The 25,883-nt window shown below is 36.3% G+C and overlaps 1 protein-coding gene, 1 non-coding gene and 1 pseudogene across 3 annotated transcripts in view; 1 reads left to right on the top strand and 2 right to left on the bottom strand.

The window, feature by feature from the left end:
• CERT1 (ceramide transporter 1) overlaps positions 1-25,883 on the bottom strand; it is a 145,896-nt gene that overhangs the window by 31,372 nt on the left and 88,641 nt on the right. The window contains exons 8-13 of one of the 2 annotated variants that reach the window (XM_006167785.3): positions 20,723-20,806; positions 13,667-13,824; positions 11,097-11,189; positions 2,779-2,865; positions 1,339-1,431; positions 744-821 (exon numbers count right to left, since the gene is read on the bottom strand). In XM_006167785.3, the coding sequence (XP_006167847.1) occupies positions 744-821; positions 1,339-1,431; positions 2,779-2,865; positions 11,097-11,189; positions 13,667-13,824; positions 20,723-20,806 (593 nt within the window). The remainder of the gene's footprint in view (positions 1-743; positions 822-1,338; positions 1,432-2,778; positions 2,866-11,096; positions 11,190-13,666; positions 13,825-20,722; positions 20,807-25,883) is intronic. The other variant, XM_006167784.3, reaches the window with a different exon arrangement.
• On the bottom strand, positions 21,361-21,467 carry LOC114005980 (U6 spliceosomal RNA). Its single transcript, XR_003547760.1, has one exon. It is a non-coding gene; the product is annotated as a U6 spliceosomal RNA (small nuclear RNA).
• Positions 24,340-24,888, top strand: LOC102477448 (ATP synthase F(0) complex subunit C3, mitochondrial pseudogene; annotated as a pseudogene).

The following is a 25,883-nucleotide window of genomic DNA, read 5'->3' as shown; positions in this document are numbered from 1 at the left end:
ATAATAATTAAATGGCAAAGATGTAAAGATTGAAAAACAATTTTTAAAATGAATGCTGACACACACACAAAATTGCTGTGATAATTTGATTTCATTTGAGAGTTAAGAACTGCAAGAATCCAGCTTCCTATCTAAAGTTTCTTAATTTAAAATTTTAAATTTAGCAATGTTAAATAAATTTAAAGTCAATTTTCAAACACTTAGTTTATGAACAGGAATATTAATTTATAATTTCCAAGGGTAATTTGCAAAAAGAAACTATAACCTGCTCAGTGGAGCTTAATATTATAATGATAATGGACAAATACTATTTAAAAAATTATTTCCATGCTGAATATAATTAGAAGATATTTTAAATGATCTTCAAAGCCAGACTGCTGAAATCTATTTCAGCTATAATACATCCTGTAGACCAGGCCCATCAAAGTTGCTGAATACCGTGAGAAGAAATAAGTATTACATGATATATAAAAACTGTCTCAATTCAATTTGCACATCTTTCTGGCGCACCTTCTATATGACAACATTCTAAGGTATTCACAGTAGCGGTTACAAAGTAAAAGGCACATGCAAATCTGACAGAGGAACTACTTAGTAGATAAGGAGGGCTTTTTAAATGCTTATTGTTACTATTAAAAATTAAAAATAAAAATAAGTGGCCTAACCAATATTTCTAGGAATTGGGAAAGCAGGTTGAAATATAGCACAGAAAGACTCAAGTCCACTCTACATTCATACAGTACCTGGGAGCTGAATCTGTGAACATCGTCAGAGGCACTGACTAGATCAATGGAAGACATGGAGGAAGAGCGACTATAGGGCTACCAGAGACAGACAAAGAAAAAACCAAGTAATCAGAACAAAGGCACAACAGAGCATTCAGTACCAACTTCCAAACACAAGATAAAGAAAGAGAAAACAAAGCACCATATGAAACAAGCACAGCAGCAAGTGCAAGTGCAAGTGCTGACTTCATGCACCTATTATGCATTCTATCCCAAAGCAATTCCAAAAAGAATGCAGTGCTTCGAATAATACAAAATAGTACCACTTAACCCCAAAGAATAAAGAGATTGAATATATCTGGCTACACTTCTGGGTAACTATTTTAGATTAGCCATTCCTTATCCATCCATCCCTCCCTCCTTCCCACCCCAAAAATAAAAGTTCAGAGAAAGATTTTTGTTTTGGAGGATGTAATACAAACATACAATACAAAAAAAATAAATAAAAACTTAAATTCATGAAAATTGGAGAAAACTTGTACTACAAGATAGTTCCAACAACAGTGAAGAACACTATAAGGTATACTTTCTGTAAATTCTGATATTAGCTTACCTTTTGGACAAATCTATGAGTCCCCACAGATGAAAAGGCATCTCCAGATGGCAAGGATGTAGGCCAATGTAACCTGACCTTTTCACTCTGTGACTACAAAACATAATATGAAGATGGGGATGTTTAAAACTGTATTTTTCATCTTAAGGATGGCTAATGTAACTTGGAATTATCAACATTAATGAAAAAAAATCCAAGGCCCAGAGAGGTTAAGTGATAAATTCATGGTTATAAAACTAGTAACGAAGAGTAAGACAGGTGTCTTGACTTCATAGCTTACTACTCTTCCCAAATGGCACATTTAGATTGAAAATGGTAAAGGAAAATAAACAAAAAAATGATGCTACTACAGGCAGTAATTTAGACTTCCAAAAGTAGAGCCCATTAAGTAACTGGAAGTTCCCACTTTTATTGAGTGCTATATAACAACTTTCAGGAGTAAAAAATGAACAGTAGCTTTAAAAATTAATATAATATAAACATTTTATCACTGATTTACAAAAAAAAAATAAATAAATAAAAGAAAAATAAATATGTCTACCTTTGGCTAGACAGACCAATGAATATGCATAATGGGCTGTGACTGCCTTAGCAATGACGGAATGCACAAGGCAACTTTCCTACGCAAATTCATTTAGAATACAGAACTGATACACATATGACTATCTGCAAGATATTTCATAGCCACAGCTCACTCAAAACCTTGCCAAAAACCAGGTTACCCTTCCATCATAAGCAACATAGCTTAAAGGAAAGGGAGAAAATTACTAAAACTAATCCTTATGTGCCACCTAGTGGTAAAGTGTGGTAACTACACTGCTGTAGAATTAAAGGTAAAGGGTCAAATTAATCTAGAAACTAAAATAAATAATTTTGAAAATGTCTTTCTTCAATTTTCACAAAAGGAGCTATGTATAATTTCATGCTCAATGACAACAACAAAACACTGAATGAAGTAAAAATTAGGAAGAACCTGAAGATGAAGGTTATAATGATAATGAATTAGTAACAAAAACTAAACAAAACTAATGTGGAGAAAAATGATCTTAAATTTTTGTTCATCTTCCTTTTATATTTACATGATACTTGGTGAGTTAAAAAGTCAAAGGGTATTTTTACTCAGACTAAATATATGCTTGATGTTAACTGAGTTGTTAAAGTTGGATACTTCAAGGAAATCAGAACATTTCCATTTAAATTTATGGTAATTATGCATATTTAAAAAAAGATGTATAGGTCTTCTTTTTATTGTTTGGAAACTGACTACAAAGAAGCTGATTTAAGAAGATTCTTCTACATTTGTGATTCAAAGTAAACAAGTTTCTAGGTTATTACACTGACAATTTTCAAAATCTATTTGTATGAAACAACATACATTAAGACATGTCTTAAGGAGTATTGAAATGAACTTCAGCTTAAAAGTTTAAATAATAGACATACCTGTTCTTCTATTTTATCTTGCCTGTCAAGAGCAGCTTCAACAGCATCAAAGAACTCCTCTTCATTTATCAGACTGTTAGGGCCTTCCTATACAAACACACAGGAAAAAAAAAAGCATTTGATTTAAGTAAATAGAAAACACCGATACTTCGAGTATGAACTCTAGGGGAAAGTTGAAAATTCACTTAATAAACATTTAGTGAGCACATATTTATGAACAGTCAGTATAGTAGATAATATTATCACAAAGACAAGTAACATGTTCTGTGCAAAATTATATGACTTAAATGAACTCAGTATTCATATATTTAACTCAGTACTCTTGTATTTATTTGACCAATACTACATTAAGATAGTGGTCAAGAGTAGGAAATTTGTGAGCTATGGACCATAGGTCAAATCTAGTCTACTGCCTAGTTTTGTATGGCCTGTGAAGTAAGAATTTAATTTTTAAATCATTGAAAAAAATGAAATATTTTACTATATATAGGAATTATGTGAAATCAAAATTTTGGTGTCCATAAATAAAGTTTTATTGGAACACAATCATACTCATTCATCAATGGATTGTTTATAGCTGCCTTTGTGCGATGGTGGCAGAATTGAGTATTGGGGACAGAGACATAAAATTACAGAAAGGAAAATATAGTTTCAGAAAGCTTATAGCTTTATAGCAAAGATAAAAAATTTGGAAGGGAGGGTTCTTCCTAAGCAAGAATAATTGTTACACGAAAAAAGAAAAGTTGAGCTGATGCTTAAAAGCCTCTGGTTAAATGGCAGAATAGTGGCCATCAGCAACCAATTTCCTGGAGAACTTGTTACAATGAAAATCCCCAGGCACTGATACATGAAAATTATTTTCAGTAGGTTGTGTGGGGCCCAGGAATATAGATGTTTAATAAATCCCCCAAATGATTCTCAAAGTGGAACCGCAGCATATTAGAAGATAGAAGTATAAAGAAAAGTAAAATGGAAACAAGGTATGTTCCTGCTGTGACAAACCAAGTAAGTAGACTCTAAGTGGAACAACAGTTTGGTATTATGGTAAAAGTGGAGACTGAAAAGGTAGGCTTGGGTTTGGGATTCCCTATATTCCATATATTGGGTCGTTGGGAAAATCATGATGCATTTTTGCACAGAAAAACATGCCATGACTTTCCCTACAACCTAATATATAAAATAAGACACATGAACAATTACTGGAAACTTCCCAGTTAGACTAACAACCCCATGTCATCATTAGCCCATAAAAGCTATCTAGCAACATCGCCCCATTCCCACCTTAACCACCATGCCACCTCTGGCCTCTTTCTAAATCCTTTTTAATAAAAATAAAAATAAAATTGTATTCCAATTATTTAGTTCTCCCATAGATTTGCCACACTAGAAGGGTTGGAGGAGCCATGCTCTTGTCATCTGGTATAGGCATGAGAATCTTGATTTAATACAATCTGGTCCTACCCACTTCGAAACATTCCCTACTTTTTATTCAAATACAATACACACACAAAACTGTAAATCTCAGTGAATTATCATAAATTTTATCAGTGATATAACCAGCTCATGATTGGATGTGATGGGACATGAAAGTCATGAAAAAGAACAGTAACAACACTCCAGAGGCCTCCCTTTATAAAGTCCAAACACTTCAATAACACTTAAGGGAGGGCAGTATAACTTGGCCTCTGTTGATCAGAGAAAACAAAAAAACCCCAAATATACTTTAAGTTCTAACATGTTTTCTAATGATTAAAAAAACCGCTATTGATCACAACCATATCTATACTTTAAAAAATACTAACATACACTAATGTATAATCACTTCAGTGCATATGGGCCCTTAATGCAACCACATCAGAATCTCTGGAGTACTAATTGGGAACTGCAGCATTAAAGATTCTACTAGGTTGCCAGGAAAGTCATTACATGCTCTTCTATGTAAAAATGCATCATGACTTTCCTGATGATCCAATACTTTGCTGGTGGCATAGTGGCTAAGGCAGCTGGATTTCACATGGCAGTATGAGTCCTGGACCTGGTATTGAAAAAAACACAATGGGCACATGTGTGAGTATGCCAAAGTCCTGAAAGGAGAAATGGAGGCGAAAGGACTGTTTTGAGGCCATTCTCCATGGGCTGTGCTCTCTATTTCTCTCTCTCTAGCAAGCACATGCACCCTCTAGCAAAAACAGGGGAGGAAAAACTACTTTGCCAAGTGAAATGGCTTTTCCTTTTATGGCAAATCTGTGGGAAAACTAAATAACTGGAATACAATTTTATTTTTATTAAAAAGGATTTAGAAAGAGGCCAGTAGGTGGCATGGTGGTTAAAGGGCTGGACTCAAACACAGTCAACTACGGTTTGAGTCCCAGACCAGGTGGCTCAAAAATCATGCCTGGGCTGGGAACCAGCAGTTAGCGTAATGGCTATGTCACTGGACTCCCATGTAGTCGACCGTGGTTCGCGTCCCAGACCCGGTGGCTTAAAACTCACGCTGGGAGCGTGTGCGTGCATGCCCCAGATCCCAAGACAAGAGGGGAGAAGGGATTGCGGCGTGACCATCCCCCCTGGGGGATGATTTCTCGCTTTTTGTCTCTATGTCTCTCTCTGTCTGTCTGGCGAGTGCACGCGCCCTATAGCGAAAATCTCTCCAAAAAAAAAATCATGCCTGGGCACTAGTGTGTGCATGTCCAAAATCTCAAGAAGAGAATGGAGGATAAGGGACTGTGATGTGGTCATCCCTCCTAGGGGGGTGATGTCTCATTTTCTTTCTGTCCCCGCCTCTGTCTCTCCAGCAGCATATGTGCTCTATGGTAAAAACCTTAAAAGAAAGAAAAAGAAAAAGAAAAAAAAGGACTTAGAAAAATAAAATAAAAAAAAAACTTTTAACTTATGCTTGCAACGGAAGGAACTTATTACTAAATCTATAAGATACTCCACAATCTTTATCTTACTTCCTCCCTAAGAAGCATTTCTTACGTTAACTACAGAGTTCTCTATCCTTAGATTCCCAACTTCCCCCCCCTCCCTAAGTACTCTAAAGGGTTCCTTTGCAGGCTCCTCCTTCTCTGGTGTTCAGAAGGGAACATTTCCTCTACCTACAGTACTCTTACTAATTTCCAAGGCTTTAGTCATCATTTGATGACTCCTGAACTCATACCCAGATCATCTCTCTTCCAAGTCTTACAAGATCTTTGTATCTAATAAAATGAAGACTTTCTCATGGGAAGGCCTCAACTTAGTTGCAACATGTTGAAAAACTGCTCTTTCAAAGCAAACTGCAGAAACCTGAGCCTAATCTTGGATTCCTCCCTTTTCCCTCATTCAGTCACCATAACTTCTACTTTCCACATATCTGCTATGTCTTTCTATTCCTCCTGCTTCTACCTTAGACCATCTCTAATTCTCATCTATAATACTGGGAGAAGTCTCCAAGTCGTAGTCACAACTGTCACCTTCAACTGATTCTTCTGACTACAGGATGCAAGAATGATTTTCTTGAACTATAAATATGAAAACTTCACTTTCTTGCTTAAACTCCATTGCCTCAGGATCTGACCTGACTCTTGTTGACCTTTCTAGACAGTCTCTTACTGCTCACTGCTCTCAATCTATAGAGGTTCCGCCCACCACAGAGAAGTCTTGTCAGTCTTCTTGAAGTAAAATGCTCTCTCTTTTTTTAAAAAATGAGTTTCACTATAGGACATGTGCACTTGCCAGAGAGAGAAGGAAAGTGAGGAACCACTCCCTAGGGAGGATGACCACACTGCAATCCCTTTCTTCCTTTCTCTTCTCAGGGTTTTAGGCAGGCATGCATTTGTGCCTGGCATTATTTTCCTTATTTAATTTTATTATTATTTTAAAAAAAATTTGCCATATGGCATGTGCACTCCCCAGAGAGAAAGACAGACAGAGACAGAGGGAGAAAACAAAAAAGTGAGAAAGTGAGCTGCCAGGAAGACAGAAAGAGAGAGAGAAAGTGAAAAAGGGAGCCACCAGGTCTGGGACTTACCAGTCAGCTATGTGTGAATCCAGTGCCTTAACTACCATGCCACCTGCTGACCCTGCCGGACTTTTTTTTTTCCCAGTCACGGGTCAAGAACCACAGAGTCTGTCATGCGAGATCCAGCATCTTTTTGTTTTGTTTATTTATTTATATATATGTTTTTTTTCAAGAGAGATTTTTGCTATAGGGCACATGTATTCGCCAGACAGAGACAGAAAGTGAGAAATCATCCCCTGGGGCAATGGCTACACCACAATCCCTTCTCCTCCATTCTTCTCTCAGGATCTTAGGCATGCACGCATATGTGCCCAGTGAGAGTTTTAAGCCACTGGTTCCAGGAACCATGGTTGACTAGGCGGGAGTCCAGTGACGTAACAATTACACCATCTGCTGGTCTCAGGGATCCAGCATCTTAATCACCACACCACATGCTGGCCCCCAAATGCTTTTTTGAATCTGGTTTCGAAATGTCTTCTTCTCAGCACCTAGAGCATAAACTCTTTCTAGGTATTCATCTGGCTAATGTCTATTCAATTTATTCTTAAGGTTTCAGCTAAAAGTTATTTCCTTTGGGAAGCCATCCCTCTCAGCACCTTTCCTGAGTTACAAGTGCTTTGTTATGGCTGGTTCCGTGGCCTGTTTAAGGTAGCTGGCTACCTTAACCAATTGCATGTGGTGGACTGCATAGCTGGAGTCCTAACCTTAGTGGCTTGAAAGACATGCCAGGCATGTGTCCCAAATCCCAAAAGAGTATAGAAATGGAAAAGAAATTGCAATGTGAACATGCCCTACTTGCGGGGGGTGGGGGGTAGTGTACCCTCCCCCTCTTCCTCTTTTTCTCTCTCTGGCAGTACACATGCCCTCTGGTAAATTAAAAAACAAAGTGCTTTGTAACACACACATTATTATTGTCTATTACCTAGTCTATGTTCTCATTATACACTCAGGTAGGGGCCTTCAGGCAGGATCTTTGTCTGCCTAATTCCTTGTTCATCCTTCAAATCTAATACAATGTCATGCATTATATTGATAGTTAAGTCTTAAGAAAATGGATTTACTGTTATAAAGTAATTTCTGAAACTACAGATGACAGAAACATTTTAATCAGAACACCATGGGACATCATGGTAGTTAAAGTGCTGACACCCACATGATCAATGGTGGTTCAAGTCCCTGACCTGGAGGCTTGAAAAATCACACTGTTCTGTGTGTGTGTGTGTGTGTGTGTGTGTATGTATGTGTGTGTGTTATGCACCCAAAATCTTAGAGGAGAAGGGATTGTGGCATGGCTATACCCTGGGGAGCTATTCCCTCTCACTGTCTCTTCCGGTCTCTCTCCTGCAAAGTGCACATGCCTTATGGCAAAAACCTAAAACAAAAACAAAAACAAAATAATTAGAACACCATGAACGTCTGGTAATAACCAAAATATTGTCATAGCTTGAATTGGCTTCTAGAATACAAAGTGTACTACTGACACAAAAAGAGAGAGATGGTTCAAAACTCCAAAAGAAAGACAAGAAAGTATAAAAACTGGCCTTGGTTTGTTTAAAAATTGTGTATTTAATTAGAAATTACATTTCATAAGGAAATTAGTAAGGAAAAAAAATTAAAGTGCCCTTACTTATTTAAGAGAGAAAGAGGAAAGAACATTTTGAATAGGTAGAAAAAGAATGTTTATTACACAAATGCCAGTGACATAAAATATAGTTTCCTTCATTATGGCATAATTTAAAAATGTATTAATATATTTAGAAAAGACAAATTAAAAAAATATATATACATACATACATATATATATGTGTGTGTGTGTGTGCGTGTATATATATATATATATACACTTTTATAAAGCAAAATAATTGATAACATTTTTAGAAACTACAAATTAAAAAAATTTTAAAAAACAAAAGAAAAAAATTTAAAAAAATGAAAGGCAAATTCTACACATCTTGAAACTAAATAGAAAAAAAAATCTTATAAGAAAACAGTCAGGGGCCAGTTTGTGGCATGGTGGTTAAGGCAACAGACTCCCACATGGCTGATCATGGTTTGAGTTCCAGACCTGGCGGCCTGCTTCCTCAATTTCCCTTTCTCTCTCTGTGTCTCTCTCGGTTCAATAAAAATAATAATGACAATTATGTTGAATAAAATTAAATAACTTTTTTTAAAAAGAAAAAAACAGTCAAAGGACACGGACAAGTGAGTCATTAAAGAAACATAAATGACCAGTAAATGCATTGGCATTGAAACTATTAAGCACATATACCTAGCACAGGCCCCTTCTCCCTTCCACCCTTGTCCTCTCCCCTGAAAAAAAGAGCCTATGTTAACAGAAGCAAAGAATAACAAGTATATAATTATATATTTGCTGGTAAGTAGCAAACTGTGTCTTATATTGTTATGTTAAAAACATGGGCTTTTAAAGCTTATTTACATTTTCTACAATCTTTCCATAATAAGCATATTATTTATAGTATGAAAAAATAAGGTAATTAAAAAAGTTGATAATTCTTCCAATAAATAAACCTCAAACAGCAAAACAATCTGCTTCATTTCAGAATAAAAATTACCATATTATTTTAGTAATCTAGATTTTTAAAACTCCAGGGTAGCTAATATATGTATTTTAATACATTTCGAAAGGAATAGACAACTTCATAATTTTAAAATATTGTAATTTGGGACCAGAAGATGGCATAATGGCTATATCACTGGACTCCCATGTAGTCGACCACAGTTCAAGTCCCAGACCCGGTGGCTTAAACTCATGCCAGTCATGTGTGCGTGTGTGCCCAAGATCCTGAGAGAAGAATGGAGGAGTAGAGACTGTGGCGTGGCCATCTCCCCTGGGGGGTGATTTATCGCTTTCTCTCTCTCTCTCTCTCTCTCTGTCTTTCTGGTGAGTGCATATGCCTTATAGAAAAAAAAAACCCCACTTAATATATACCGAGTGTCTGCACTCTTAAAAAAAAAAATATATATATATATATATATATATATATATGAAACCATACTGCTTCTGTTGTTATAGAGTTATAAAATTATACAAAATTATAAGACATTTTGAACATTATCTTTAAAATTCAGTATTTTGAAATTTTGAAAGTTGTTTGTAAACTGTCAAGAATTATGGAGTATGAGCTAAATTTTTTTGCTATGTAAAGTAAATGTTTGTGGAAAAATGTAAAAATAAATAAGTGAAAAAAAAATTGTAATTCACTAAGATTACTGATTCCCACAGTGAGAAGTCTATTCCAGCATAAAAAATATTCATCCAATAGCAGCTCCTCTGTTTTCCTTCTAGAACAAAAATTGCAAGACATTTTCTTCTGTTTTCTTAAATATAACTACTGAGTTGTTAAGAAAGTCTCGATGCATTTTTACATTAAAAAAAACCCAGAAAAATACGTCATAACTTTCCTGACAACCTAATACTTTATCACTCTGGTTCTACTTCAATGAGAAGCTATACCACTGCATTTAAAAATAATTCATTTTGGGAGTATCAAGAACTCTTACTGAGGGAACCAGCAGTTAGCGTAATGGCTATGTCGCTGGACTCCCACGTAGTCGACTGCAGTTCATGTCCTGGACCCGGTAGCTTAAAACTCACGCCAGGCGCATGTGCGTGCGTGCCCAAGATCCCAAGAAGAGAATGGAGGAGAAGGGATTGTGGCGTGACCATCCCCTCTGGGGGGTGATTTCTCGCTTTCTGTCTCTATGTCTCTCTCTGTCTGTCTGGCAAGCGCACGTGCCCTATAGCGAAAACCTCTCAAAAAAAAAAAAATTTAGCATGGGAGCATGTGCATGTATGTGTGTATATCTGCATGTATAGAGAGGGATATTTTATCACTCTCTTAAATAAACGAAAGAGGAAAGTTGAATTTAGCCATTTTCAAAAGCAAAGGCAATAAAACAGTTCATGCTCTCCTATGGTTAAGATCTCATAGTATAAAAGAAACTAAAATCTTCTGTCTACCAACTACTCAGATTTTTCTTCTCTAGGTTGCATTTTTAAAAAGTGAGTAGAGAAAGATTAAAAATGACCCATTATAGGGAAGATAAAAACTTGTCCTATAATGTGGACAGTCCTGAATTTTTAAGAATCCTGTATTAAACTTCGTAGGCAACTGAAAAAATATCTGTTTCAGAGTAACCCTGGCATTTCTATACATGAAATATACATTTACTTTAACACTGAGAAACACATTATACATTTAGAATATTGACTACAAAAAGCATTATTTAAAATTTAATCAGTTTTGTGACAGATATGGCCTATGTGATTATAAGATCAAAATAAAGTTCATACTTCATAATCTGGTCCTCCAAAGTGGGATTTTTTCTTAAGTTCTATCATTGCATTTTTGTATCCTTCCTCTGCTCTTCTTTTCTTCTCAGTTTCCTATTAAAAAAAAGTGAAAAATATATCATTTGAAGTAGGTATTTTAAATTATGACAAAACCTTTTAAGTACTAATAGATTTCCTCTGTATTTCACCAAAAACAAAACAAAAAATTCTTTCTGGAGAGGTTTTTTCTACAGGGTGCATGGCCATACCACAGTCCCTTCTCTTCCATTCTCCTCTTGGAATCTTGGGCACACACACACACGTGCCTGGTGTGATTTATGCCACTGGGTCTGGGACTCGAACCGTGGGTGACTACATGAGAGTCCAGTGACATAGCCTTTATGCTAACTGCTGGTCCCCTAGTCGGGACAATTTTAATGAGACTCCTGAACCATTAACTTAATAGATTTAAGGAGTTGTTCTGTTTTCACACTATTTTTTGTGTGCACAGGGATTCTTCTAGTATTTCAATTAGAACCACATTAAATATAGAATTGAAAATTTTTCAAGACTGGCTTTAGGATAACTATGCAATGTCTATACCTAATAAAAGGATGTTTTCATTGCCTATTTTAAATAGACATATTGCTAGTCAATACAGTCTATTCTTTCTTTCCTTCATGAATTCCTTATGATTTTCCTTTCTTCTAAAACAGAGGAACTTTCTTTTTTTTTTTTTGGAGAGGTTTTTTTGACATAGGGCACGTGCGCTTGCCAGACAGCCAGAGAGGGAGACAGAGGCCAGACAGACAGAGAGAGAGACAGAGAGACAGAAAGCAAGAAATCACGCCCCGGGGGGATGGTCACGCCGCAATTCCCTCTCCTCTGTTCTCCTCTTGGAATCTTGGGCACCAATGCACATGCGCCCGGTGTGAGTTTTAAGCCACTGGGTCCGGGACTCGAACCGCGGACGACTACGTGGGAGTCCAGCGACATAGCCATTACGCTAACTGCTGGTCCCAAACACAGGAACTTTCTTAAACACATGATGGTATTCAAAGACCGTGGCCATTTGGTCATTATAGCAGTCATAATATTGCTTTCCTTAGTGTTCTATTCAGATTCAAAGACCGTAAAACATTTCATGCAGGGCCAGCAGGTGGAGTAGTAGTTAAGGTGTTGGGCTCCCACATAGGAAGCCATGGTTGAAGTCCAGACTTTGCAGCTTGAAACTCATGATGGACATGTGTGCATGTGTGCTCAAAATCCCAAGAGGAGAATAGAAAAGAGACTGCAGTGTGGCCATCCCCCAGGGGATGATTTCTCCTTTCTTTCTCTCTGTCTCTTCGGCAAGTACATGCCCTATAGCAAAAATCTCTCAAAACAAAAAAAAAATTTTAAGACATATATTTACTGACGAATGATTAAGACTCTGATACTCTGCCTGGTATTCAGAATTGAAATATCAGAATGGAAAAAAATTCCTCTAATTTGCTACTTAACACCTTTGGACCTCAGTTCATTTTGCCCTAAAATGATGGTGCTGGACTAGAACTAGATTTTCTTTTCTAAATAATGATTTAATTTATTATTTTTTTTTCATAAGAGAGAGAAAGAGAGACAGAGAGAGAGCGAGAGCGAGCAAGCAAGCTGCCAGGGTCTGGGACTGAAACTATGGTTGATCACATGGGAGTCCAGCACCCTAACCCCCACGCTACCTGTTGGCCCTTAGAATTAGATTTTTTTTTCAAAAATTATTTAATTTTATTTATTATCATCATAATTTTTAAAACTTGCTACAGGGCATGTGTGCTCACCAGAAAGAGATGGAGAGAGAAAGAGAAGAAAAGTGAGAAAGCAAGCCACTGGGTCCCAGACTCGTACTGCAGTCAGCCATGTGGGAGTCCAACACTTCAAACACTATGCCACCTGCTGGCCCACAAAACTAGATTTTCTAAGGTACGTTTCAGTCCTAACATTTTACTAAAGTTAAATTATATACAGAAGTTTTCCTATAGACAAATTAATTGAGTGATACCTCACATTAGAAACTAATGATTCATAACTGTAATATTATTATCAGTGCTACAGTTTAAACAAAGGTGGGAAAATGTGAACATAGGGCAAATGTTCAAATAACATTATGTATGTTAAAATAAATGATAACACAATGACCATGAAAAAATACATTCTAGGACTGCAATAAGTAAATGTTTAACTTATAAAATGATACTTAAGTTAGTCCATATAACTTAAGTGCAGTTTCACATATCACATACTAAAAGTGTGTAATATTAAATGTCTCATTGCTTCTATTCCAAACCATTACCAATATTATAAAAGTGTTTACATTAAATCCTATCAAGAAAGAATACTCTGTAATAACTAAATAAGTAACTATAATTTGTTAGGAAAATGAGTTTTAAATGCCCACAACATTTTAGGGGAGTAGTAATTCCTGCTATTCTATCCATCCAATAAATTCTTTCCTAAGAAGTTAGTTTGGTTTAAATGTTTAATCAATATATAAATGAATACATAAAACTTAAATAACATGTGACTATTTTGAAAGGAAGCAAAGCTAGCCTTACCTTATCCAGTCTCTTTTGCCAGCTGTCCTCACGTTTTACCATTAGTTCAATACAATGAGAAAGTGTAGCAAGGATTCCAGCAGTAGTTGCTTTAAAAGTTATCGCTTCCCCTTTAAAGTCTATACCATTAATTCCTTTTGGTGTTACATGTGGAAACACTGAAAAAGAGGGTTATTCACTGAAAAATCTTTCTATTTAAGAAATATTTCTTCAACATAATTAAAATTAGAAAATGTTCAGAAAACTAGCAAGTAAGATTAGGTTTTTTAAGTTGTAATTTTGCTCTTGTAACCGAACATTCAAAAATTTCTCAACCATGCTCTGTTGGCAAAGAAATTTTGTGGCAGCATGTGTACTTTCAAGCCTTTTTTGCTAGATTCTATTTCCTGAAATGTATTTACTGTGCAGCACCCAGTGAATCAAGTGGTAGGAGGAGTAATACTTTAACAATAACATGCTGATAGCTCAGAGCAGAACAGAACTATGGTAAGAACTACCTTACATCTTGGAAAACCTAGAATTTTAAATAATTCTGTAGAACTGAAGTAAAATTAAAATTTTAAAATAAATATCCAAATTTAAGTCAAGAGCTAATACCCACATTAAATGGCTTTTAGTTTATATTCTTTAATTTTAATTCATAATTTGCTTTGGAAGTAAATGAACTTTAACACTTATGAGATGCAAACAAACAGCATATCTTATTCTATTGTTGAAAAGAAACCAGTCAAGCAGAATTGTCATAAATAAAATAATGACATTTCTGACTTTAGAAATGTATTTGCCAATGTGACAATAAAGATGCAATACATAAAAGAACAAGCTGATAAATTGCATTTCATCAAGATTTAAAATTTCTGCTTTGGAAAACAGAAGAGAATGAACAGATGAGTCAGGGACTTGGAGAAAAATCTGTCAAGACATATATCTAACAAAAGACTTGGGTCAAGAATATATAAAGTAACTTCAAAACACAACAATAAGAAAATAAACTCAAAAACGAAACAAAACAAATATAAGTCCAAATCCTATATTTCTTGAATACCTTATAAATAAATAGATACACACATGCTAATATTTTAATTTTAGACATAATCTATGAAGATATTATAGTAGATATTCAGTTCACTAAGCATCATTCCCACTTCCTCAATTACTATGCCTTAATACTACTTTTGGTTAAAATGGTATCCAGTACTGGTATAATTATTACCATGTGAACACTGTTGACTGTTGAACCAAGTAGTACACTATAATTATGGCTCCCACCTTGTCTATTTTTTTGTTTTTTCCAGAGTTAATAAACTCCCCTGTTAAAACAAATTAATATATATATATATATATATATATTTTTTTTGTTGATAATCCCCAAAATAGACAAGTGGGATTACATCAGATTAAGAAGTTTCTGAATGGCAAAAGACACAGTAATTAGTGTGAATCGACAGCCCTCAGAATGGGAAAATATTTTTGTTAGTTATGCATCAGATAAGGGACTGATAACCAGAATGCACAACGAACTGAAGACGCTGTTGGGAAAAAAAGATGATCAAATCCTATTAAAAGATGGGAGGAGTTGAAAAAAACTCTGTCTAAAGATGACATACGAATAGCCAAAAGGCATATGAAAAAATGCTCATCATCCCTCATTGTAAGAGAAATGCAGATCAAAACAACATTGAGATACCACCTAACCCCAGTCAGAATATCTAAGATTAAAAAACAAAAAATGGTAAGTGTTGGCGGGGGTGTGGTGAAAGGGGAACTCTTTTACACCGCTGGTGGGAATGTAAATTGGTTATCAGTTGAAGATATTTTGATCAACTGGACTGGGGAGAAATGTTCACATATTGAAATGTTCACTTTGTAAGCTAAATATTGTGATTGAGAACCCGCCAGGGAGCCCTCAGAGCCCAGCGCTGCCATGTCTTCCTGGGCCACCGTGAGCGCCTTGCGTGCCTGGTGGAGCAGCTCAAGCTGCAGGCGGGCGTTGAGAGGATCAAGGTCTCTCAGGCCTCCGCAGAACTTCAGCAGTACTGTATGCAATGCCTGCAAGGATGCGCTGCTGATCGGTGTTACGGCTGGAAGCAACCCCTTCCCTGGGAGCCCAGATCCTGTGCTTTACTCTGAAGACTTAGAAGAAGTTTGCTGAAGAAGTTTGCTGAGAAATGCCTTCAAGCACAAACAGATGAACGACTGCCTCCACATCTCAAGAAAACACTTTTCTCTAGCCAAATGACTTTTAGATATTTCAGACCTTTCCTGTGGCTTGGCCCTCTAGCCAAAATTTTATAGAAATTGAAGTTTGTACTCAAATAAGGAAACTAGGTGAAAGAGGAGAGTTTTAAACCATAATATCCTGGTTCTTTTGGCAAAGTGCTTTGTATTGAGGACAAATACTTTACTACCAAATATACCAGGATGCATCTCTTTCATAAGTGAACTGCTGGTATTTTTCTGTACCTGGAATACTATGTGTGTTTTATTTACTGGATGTTTACATTTTGGGAAGGAAGACATTTTTGTTTATTAGAATGAATGGAATATTTGTAATTTCTTGTTCCAGACACAGACTTTTATAGCATAACAAAATTTGTTCTTTTCTTATGAATTTATACTTTCTAAGTAAAGACCGGAAAATAAAAACTGGGGGAAAGAATAGGCTTTACTAATCAAATGCTCTCTTGGTTTTTTTAAAATGAGAAGATTGTTTTATTTTTATTTTTATTTTTTTAGAGGTTTTCGCTATAGGGCGCGTGCGCTCGCCAGCCAGCCAGAGAGAGACATAGAGACAGAAAGCGAGAAATCACCCCCCGGGGGGATGGCCACATCGCAATCCCTTCTCCTCCATTCTCCTCTCAGGATTTGGGCACGCACACATACGCGCCTGGCGTGTATTTTAAGCCACTGGGTCCGGGACGTGAACCGTAGTCGACTATGTGGGAGTCCAGCGACATAGTCATTACGCTAACTGCTGGTTCCCTAGATTGTTTTATTTTTAACACTAAAGATGAGAGCTGTTCCTTAGCAAATTTGTTTAGAAAGATCATTATTATGTTTTGAGTTGCCCCATCCTGTATATGAAACAGATTCGATTATTGTCATCTTAAGTTCCTTTACTTTGTAGTTGTTCTTGTACTTTAAAAAGAAATACCACATTATTTCATGTCTTTAAAAATGTTTAAAATGTGACCTACCAAATATTGCAAATGGTTTTAAACAAAATAACGTGAAAATATTAGAACTTAAAAGAATTCTTCATGTCACAAGTATTTTACTTTGAGGATGTGCCTTTGACTTAATTTGGGACATTTTTGAGCTACTTTGTGTTTGTAATAATCTTTAAAGAGCCTGGAAATAAAATTTTTCCTTAATTCAAAAAAAATACATTGTGATTGAATGTATATAAAAAATAAATTAAAAAAGGTTGCTGGGTTTTCTTTCTTTTAAAGATCTGTTTATTTATTATTGTTATTTTATTTTTCAGGAGAGGTTTATGCTATAGGGCACGTGTGCTTGCCAGAAGGACAGAAAGAAAGAGAGACAGAGAACTAGAAATCACCCCCCAGGGGGATGGCCATGTCGCAATCCCTTCTCCTCCTTTATCCTCTAGGGATCTTGGGCACGCACAGACATGTGCCTGGTGTGAGTTTAAGCCACCGGGTCTGGCACTCGAACTGCAGTTGACTACGTGGGAGTTCAGTGACATAGCTATTACGCCAACTGCTGGTCCCTATTATTGTAATTTTTCAACTTGACCAGAGAGAGAGAGAGAGAGAGAGAGAGAGAGAGAGAGATTGATTGAGAAAGTAAGCCACCAAGTCTAGGACTCGAACAGTGGTTAGACATGTGGGAGTCCAGAACCCTTAACCACATCACCTGCCAGGCCAAGTTGCTGGGTTTTCTATGTATCTTTCACTGACTATTCTCAAACAAGTGAACATAAGGGATTCTCAGGGTGATACCCTAAGTGAACAGCAGCAACATCACCTGCGAACTTGTTACGAAACACAAATTCTCAAGCTCTACCACAGATCTATTGAGTCAGAACTCTGAGAGTGGTGATCAAAACTCACTGGTGATCAAAACCCTACAGGTGATTCTGAAACACACTAAAGTTTGAGAACATTCCAACAAAACTTTAAACACTTCTCCCTTATTTCTATCACCAATCAGAACTATTTTCTAAATGGTCTAATGTACTGGATAACTTACCACTTGTTTCATTTTCCAGAGGCCTTCCCTCATGTCCTCTTATCCTCTACTTTAATATAAATTGGTTAATCTCTAGACTTGTTACATAACCTAAAAAGGTGAGTATCCAGGAATTTTCCTCTGCAATCATCATAGGGTTTCCTTCTTTCCTTTGCTCCTGTACTAAATCTCCTATTTCTGGATTCTATGATTTGTCACTGTTCATCTATGGTTTATTTGGTGAAAGTAATTTTGTGCTAAAAGTGTATAAAAAATCTTAAAACTGGAATATCTTAAAATATCTTTATTTCACCTAGTATTTTATTGAAAGATTAGCTGGATATTAAACTCAAGGCTGAAAATAATTTTCACTGAGAATAATGAAAGACACTATTCTACTGTCGTAATACCTAACCTCTTGTGAAGATCAATATAATTGTTATTAGTTTCTAGTTTACAACTTTACCTACTCCCTCATCATTCCCATCTTAAGGATGATCTTATCTGAAGATGAGATGCATGTCTTGTTGAAGATTTTATTTTGTTCCTCTAACTCACATTTGCTATTGTGAATGTTAAGTTGCTCCTTTCAACCCAGAGACTCCGAACTCTATTTTGTGGAATCTTCTTCCATTAGTTCCTTGATAATTCTCCCTCTCTATTCTGTTCTCTCTTTCTGGAATTCTTACTAGTCATATGTTGGGTTCTCTGTGCTGGTACTCATATTTTGTCTTCTCTTTTTCTATTCTTTAGTACTTTTCTTCTATTTTCTGGGCCTTTTACTCAAGTTTATGGACCATTCCTTCTAGAACTTTTTTTTATATTCTTGTTTTTAAAATTAATTTTCAAGAGTTCTTTCTGTCAAGAATAAAACTGTGTTCTCATTAAAAACATTAAGTACAGTTTTCTGCTTCCTGCATTATCTTGAGTTTTTTTTTTTTTTTTTTCTATCAATAGTTTGCTTGTTTTGGTCTCTATCTTTCATATTGGAAACTTTGGTCAAATATCTGAAGATCTAGCTAACTGTTCATATTTAAGAGTTAGTTTGTTGGGGGCCAGCAGGTGCTATGGTGGTTAAGGGTGCTGGACTCCCATGTGGCTGACCATGGTTCGAGTCCTGGACCTGGCAGGTTACTTTCTCACTTTCCCTTTATCTTTCTCTCTCTCTCTGTTCCTCTCTGGTCAAATTAAAATAAATAAAGTTAAATAAAAAAATAATCTTTAAAAAAAAGTTAGTTGCTGGAAACTTTGTGTACAAAAGCATAGTAGACGTCACTGAAAGGTGACCTGGTGGTGAGGCAGTTATTTCAGAGTAAATTTCCCTCCAACATCTCTATTTATAGGTCTTTTTCTCTATGGTCATTTAGTTTCTCCAGAGTTGCATTCTAATTCTGTGTCAGAAAATGTATATTTGATTGATAGCTGGTTGAGAGGGGCTAGGGAGTACATCTTTCACAATGCAGACTTTAACTTAGTCCCTGGCAACCCGAGTTTTTGGCTACAAGCAGAACAAAGAGGCAGGAAAATCTCAATGATCAGGAAGTACATTTATTTAAACACTGTACAGACAGACAATACACTTGTCTTTTGCTGTTCCAGGTATTCCTCAATTAAGAACTATCCAGTTTAATTTCTACGAAAAACTTCCATTTTCTTTTGGGGAATATGCATGAGGTAGCTGAATATATGTGGATTGGAGGATTGGGCATGGGAGTTTTACCTCTTTCAGTAACTTTTCTAATATCCAAACAAAGTGTTAAAGCAGATTATTAAAATGAATTAAAATATAATAGAAATAACCTTTCCAAACAATCCTCTAATTCCATAAAGATACACACATTTGGTTGACTCATTAAGTTTCAACTTTTCAGTCCTTTGCTATAAGGACAATTTATATAATAAGCTATAATATTAAGCTAGTATTTTGCAAGACTGAGAAGGGAGTAGGCTGTAAGAAAGAAGAGAGCCAGGATAAAAATAAGAAACATGGAGAAATGTGATAGAAAAGGTGGGGGAAAAGAAGCATTGGATTCTAGTATCATTAATAGAATATCCAATACGACCTCTAAAATAGAAAGTTATTTCCATGTATACAATAGTTTAAAGAAATGATTTGAAAATGTGCCACAATCACAGATTTTTACTTTATATTCTTCTATAATTAAGCATGAAAACAACTAAACAAACTAAAATTTTTTTCACAAAGATTTATTCATAATTTAAAATTTTTCAGGATTTCACTCTAGCTTTTGATAGGAATGTATCAAAAGAAGAGAACTAACCAGGAATCATAATAATGAATAATTCAAAGTTTGTTCTAATGAGTTAGCCATTATAAATGAAGCAACAATTAACCACTGTATGAAGTAAATCATCTAGCTCTCGAGTCTATAAACAACTATGATATGAAGACTAAGCTATTTCAATAACTTTCCTTTAATAACACTCATTATATACTTTTTAACACCAGTTTATAAAGGTGAGACAAAATTATGGTAAACAGAAACACTCTAAAAAAGCATTCAAGGCAAGTTTCATTCCAATATTTTCCTGTGCCTCCGAGAAACGATCTTTTTTAGTAATAGAAAAAGATTTTGTCAAATACTGCTGAAAGAAATAGGCCAATATCTGGATTTTAGAATGAGCCTTTGTTAGATAGTGAGTTGTTCACTATTACATAATGTCAGAATGTGATTTTACCTATATGTCTTTCATAGAAGATATCTGAACTGGATTTTGGCAATTCTATTGCTTTTTAAAAAATTACTTGATTCAGTAATCATTCTTTTTTATATATTGGGTTAATATACAATTTCAGAAAGTATATTTCTTCTAGCTGAGTGGGAAAAATGTATTACTTACACTTTTCTTTATTGCCATTGGTATTATGTAAGAAATCTCCATCAGAACGTGTTGTAGGAAAGTCATCTTCATCATCTTCTACCACTATACATAAAAGGACACCAAGATGAAAAAAAATTTAATCAGTTTGTTTTTATATTCAACTGTGTCAATATACTCTGGATTCTTTGAATACAATATCTTACTCGTCTAAATTTCACTGGTCACCAAAATATGCTCCATAAATATGCTATGGAATGTCTTTAAATTTAGTACATAATTTAAAAATACACTTATTCTTATTGTGTAAGGGATCATTATTGAGTTAGAAATTATTCTACCCTTTAGTCTTATCTCTTTCTACCTACATTGGGAGCCATTTATTTCATACCTCTACAAGAGGCCTAGAGGGGCTGAGCATGGGGTATCCTACATGCAGAAAACAGCTTTGCCCCTGGAGTTCTTAAATCTACCATTTTTTGATAGGCAGGAAAATGTAACTTACAGATGTGATAGCAATTTTCATGCATCCCAATGAGTGTCTGTGCCAGGATATCCCCCCCCTTTTTTTTTGCCAGTCGAATGAGATCTGTTTAATGGATCCATATAAAGTAGGATGGAGACACAGTTGCTTTGTTAAAAAAATTTAAGTTTTACATAAAAATATGGAACGCTTCACGAATGTGTGTGTCATCCTTGCGCAGGGGCCATGCTAATCTTCTCTGTATCGTTCCAATTTTAGTATATGTGCTGCGGAAGCGAGCATGCCAGGATACCCCCTTTAACTTCTCTAATTTCCGGGGGTGGGGGAGGGGGAGGAATCCCTTGTTTTTCTTCTTTACATCTCTTTCTTGTAGGTACTTTTTTTACTGCCTAACAAACTTTCATTCTCTGTACTATATATTTTATTCATAACTCAAATTTCTGAACCTTAGCCCCCAACATTCTTTACTGCTTTATCACTTTTTTCTTCTTTTTTATTAACTTTTGAGGAACTTTCTACAAAAGGAATATTAATTCTAAAGTAATGTCTTATAAATTATTGCTTTTATCTCTTTAAGAGTTCTTTGGCTCTGAAAGGAACATCTCATCCTCTTTAACTCTCCTATAGATGTAAAGCCCAATACATTACTCACTCCCTTGACTGAACAGTAGAACTCACCATTTAAAATACTTTTATTCTGTACTGCAATTTTCTAATTACTGGACTCTTTCATTTTTTCATTACCTGAAAATTTTGCTACTCATCTATGACAACTTTTCAAACCATAACCTACAATTATCTACTAACACATTATGTTGATTTGTACTTGGCTGAATGGCATCCATATCTAATGGGCATTTTTCTTTCCCACTTCCATTACTCTTACACACTTAACATCCATACTGAAGCCTCTGCAGATATTTAGTCCAAAATTAAACACTTTCTCAGAACTATGACTCTTCATCTCTTCACCAATCATTTCTAATTATGTTCAATTATAAACAATCTATCAACATAGCACACTGCTATGTAATGGCTATGTTGCTGGACTTCCATGCAGTCGACTGTAATTTGAATCCTGGACCAGGTGGCTTAAACTCATGCTGGGTGTGTGTGTGTGCATGCCCAAGATCCTGAGAGGAGAATGGAGGAGAAGGAATTGTGGCGTGGCCATTCCCCCGGGGCAGATGACTTAAACTCACGCTGGGTACATGTGCATGCATGCCCAAGATTCCGAGAGGAGAATGGAGGAGAAGGAATCATGGAGTGGCCATCCCCCCTGGGCAGTGATTTTTTGCTTTCTCTTTGTCTCTGTCTTTTTGGTGAGTACATGCACCTTATAGCAAAAACCTCTTTAAAAAAAAAAAAAAGAAAAAAAGAGTTGATTTCTTGCTCATTTCTCAGGCCTGTTCAGGCAGAATATGAACTTCATAAAGTTAATTACCACTTAGAAAAGTTCCTGTGCAACATTGCTCTTCATGGAAGGCATTTTACACACACACACACACACACACACACACACACACACAAGCACAATTTGTTAAAACTCTTTGTGAAGAGTTTTTAGGCTGTATTGAGTTGTTGGAAAAGTCATGACACATTTTTGCATAGGAAAACAGAAAAATATGTCATGACTTTTCTGATGACCCAGTATGTTAGTTTTGGACAAATATGGCTATTATCACAAAATTTAAAGCTGTTTTCTTCTTTATATTTATCTTTTCCCAGTATCTTTTGTTCTCAGATTAAAAATCATACCTATTATCAACTGAAGTTACAATGCAATTATCCCGAAATTAGTTCCTTGGCATGATACCATAAAGATACCATCAAAATACCTTTTAGGATTTAGATCTTAACCCTCACTTTCTAGCATTTTTCCAAATCTGCACACTTTTTTTTTTTTACCTTTATAATGAAGATTATGAAGTTTATTACTTACTCCTCAGTTCTACCTTTGAGTATTCTTTCTTACAGCAACCAATAATTATGTTCTAGATTGATCTGTTTTCATAATGTGAAGGATGTAGTTTCTTGGAAAATTAAAAAGCCCTCTTTATATTGTTTTTGCCTTTCTGCTGCCTTTTCATCTTCAGAAGGCTTATTTACAATGCTGGCTCTTATTTCTTCTAGAAAGGTTATCTACACTCATCTAAGAGCTTTTAAGAATATAGCCTAGAGCTCTATCTCTCCCTGAAACCCTTCAATAATCAGTTTCAGTAGACTAGGATGACATGTATGATACAGTTACTTTTTCTTTCTAAGTTCCTCCAGGTGATTTCTGTTAATCAACCAGATATCTTTTTTTCTTTTCATCATCCAAATATTTCTTATTCACAAGCAAAATCAATCTTCCTTTCAAACTACCCCTTCACCATAATCTTGACCCCCAGATACAAAAGGTTTTTATAAAGGTCAACAATTTATTTTATTATCGTTTTAGTATCACACAGAATACATGCACTTGTCAGAGAAACAGAGAGGGAGAAAGCACCACCTTCATGGGGTGTGAACATATCTCAATCCTTCCCCTGCCTGTCTCCATCCTGTTGGGATTTGGGGCATACATGCACACATGCCCAGCATATTTTTCAAGTTGCAAGAGCCATGATTCCAACCATGGTCAGACTTGCGGGTTCTGGCTCCCTGAACCACAAGGCTACAGTGCTGGCCCCAGAGGTCAACTATCTTTTAATAAAATCTATTTTATAGCTTCTTCCCTTTTCTTCCTCGACCTCTACGCTGAAATTTTTTATTAATGAAAAGGACACTGCCCTCCCCCCCGCTTTTTTTAAAAGTGAAGGATATTTTAAAATCAAGCATTAAAGAAGTAAAATATTTTAGAGAGTTATTTATTTAATCTCTTATGTTAAATTTGCCATAGGGCAAGGGTTTTTATCAGAGACAGAAAGAGAGAGAGAAAGCAAGCTGCCAGATCTGCAAATGAACTGCAGTCAGCCTTGTGGGAGTCTGGTGCCTTAGCCGACACTCCAGCTGTCTGCTGGCTTCAAGAAACCAAATCTTGAGCCCCACTCCTTCTACCTCTGCAACCCGTAGCTGCCACCGCCACCTCCCGAGAAGAGAGGAAGCGGGAGGGGAGCCCAAGACACTTGTCATCGGAGTCCTCCAGCCGCGCCCCCCCAAAGTGTGTAAGATGTTCACCTGCGCCAAGCTCGCCTGCTCCCCAACTCTGGTCCGAGCTGGATCCAGAGTTGTGTACAGACCAATTTCTGCATCAGCGTTATCTCGACCTGAGGCAAGGACTGGAGAGGGCTCTATGGTATTTAATGGGGCCCAGAATGGTGCCTCTCAGCTAACTCAGAGGGGATTTCAGACCAGTGCAATCAGCAGAGACATTGATACTGCTGCCAAATTTATTGGTGCCGGTGCTGGGGAGTGCCTGGTTCTGGTGCTGGTATTGGAACAGTCTTTGGCAGCCTTATCATTGGTTATGCCAGAAACCCTTCGCTGCAGCAGCAACTGCTCTCCTATGCTATCCTGGGATTTGCCTTATCTGAAGCTATGGGTCTCTTTTGTTTAATGGTTGCTTTCTTGATTTTGTTTGCCAGGTAACAGAAATTACTGCTTGAAATATTGGCATTCATCTGTGTATCTTACTGTGGCCCCCAAAACTAGTGTTGGTGTCATGGAAATGTACGTTATTTCCAAAGTCATTTCATTAAAGTTAAAAACTTTAATTTTTGCTGTGATCTGTACTTATCTAAATTTAGACTGTCACAAAGAAAAGCATGCATTCAAGCGGATGCTGTTCAATTCAGAAGAAGCTACAGTAATTGCCCCACTGATGAAAACAATCTTACTGTAATTTTTATGGGAATTTTATATAGTGTTCTTCACACTAATTTGGAGGGCTTTTGTTTATTCATAAAAGGAGAAAAATTTGAAAAAATAAAAAAAGGGGGACCAGCAGTTAGCGTAATGGCTATGTCGCTGGACTCCCACGTAGTCGACCGCAGTTTGCGTCCTGGACCCGGTGGCTTAAAACTCACGCCGGGTATGTGTGCGTGCATGCCCAAGATCCCGAGAGGAGAATGGAGGAGAAGGGATTGCAGCGTGACCATCCTCCCTGGGGGGTGATTTCTCGCTTTCTGTCTCTATGTCTGTCTCTGTCTGTCTGGCGAGCGCACGCACCCTATAGCAAAAACCTCTCCAAAAAGAAAAAAAGAAAAAAAGAAACCAAATCTTAAAGTGTATCAAATATGAGGAACGTAAAGGCTACTTAATTTAAACAAATTAATATTTAATATAAATTAAATATAAATTAAACATAAATTAAGTACTTTAGAGAAATATGGATTTCTGCTTCTGGTTCAGATGGAGTAACAAGTACTGAATTTATCCTCTAGCAAGAAACTGAAAAAACTGGACAAACTATATGACACGACAGTTTTCATACATTTCAGACAAAAAGGACAATGATTCCTGAGAGTTGGGAAACAGCTCTCTCAACTGAGATCAATTCTATGATTGCTCTAGTTCACCACCCTGGGAGTTTCCAAGCTGTATAGTTATGAGAAGGAACTCAGGAAGAGCCCGGCACACTGCCTATAGTAAGAAAATGATACAGAATCTATAGAGACAAGGACAACGGGAGTTCACAAGGCACAGTACTGGAGAGGAGAAAGCTGCACAGGTAACACTGGAGACTGGCAGCAAGTCCTCCTTGTATATGCAACA

The sequence above is a fragment of the Tupaia chinensis genome, unplaced genomic scaffold (assembly GCF_000334495.1).
Source record: "Tupaia chinensis unplaced genomic scaffold, TupChi_1.0 Scaffold145093_1, whole genome shotgun sequence".
NCBI classification, from domain to species: domain Eukaryota; kingdom Metazoa; phylum Chordata; class Mammalia; order Scandentia; family Tupaiidae; genus Tupaia; species Tupaia belangeri.
Note: the sequence above shows the minus strand (reverse complement) of the source record. Positions and strands in the feature narration are given on the sequence as shown.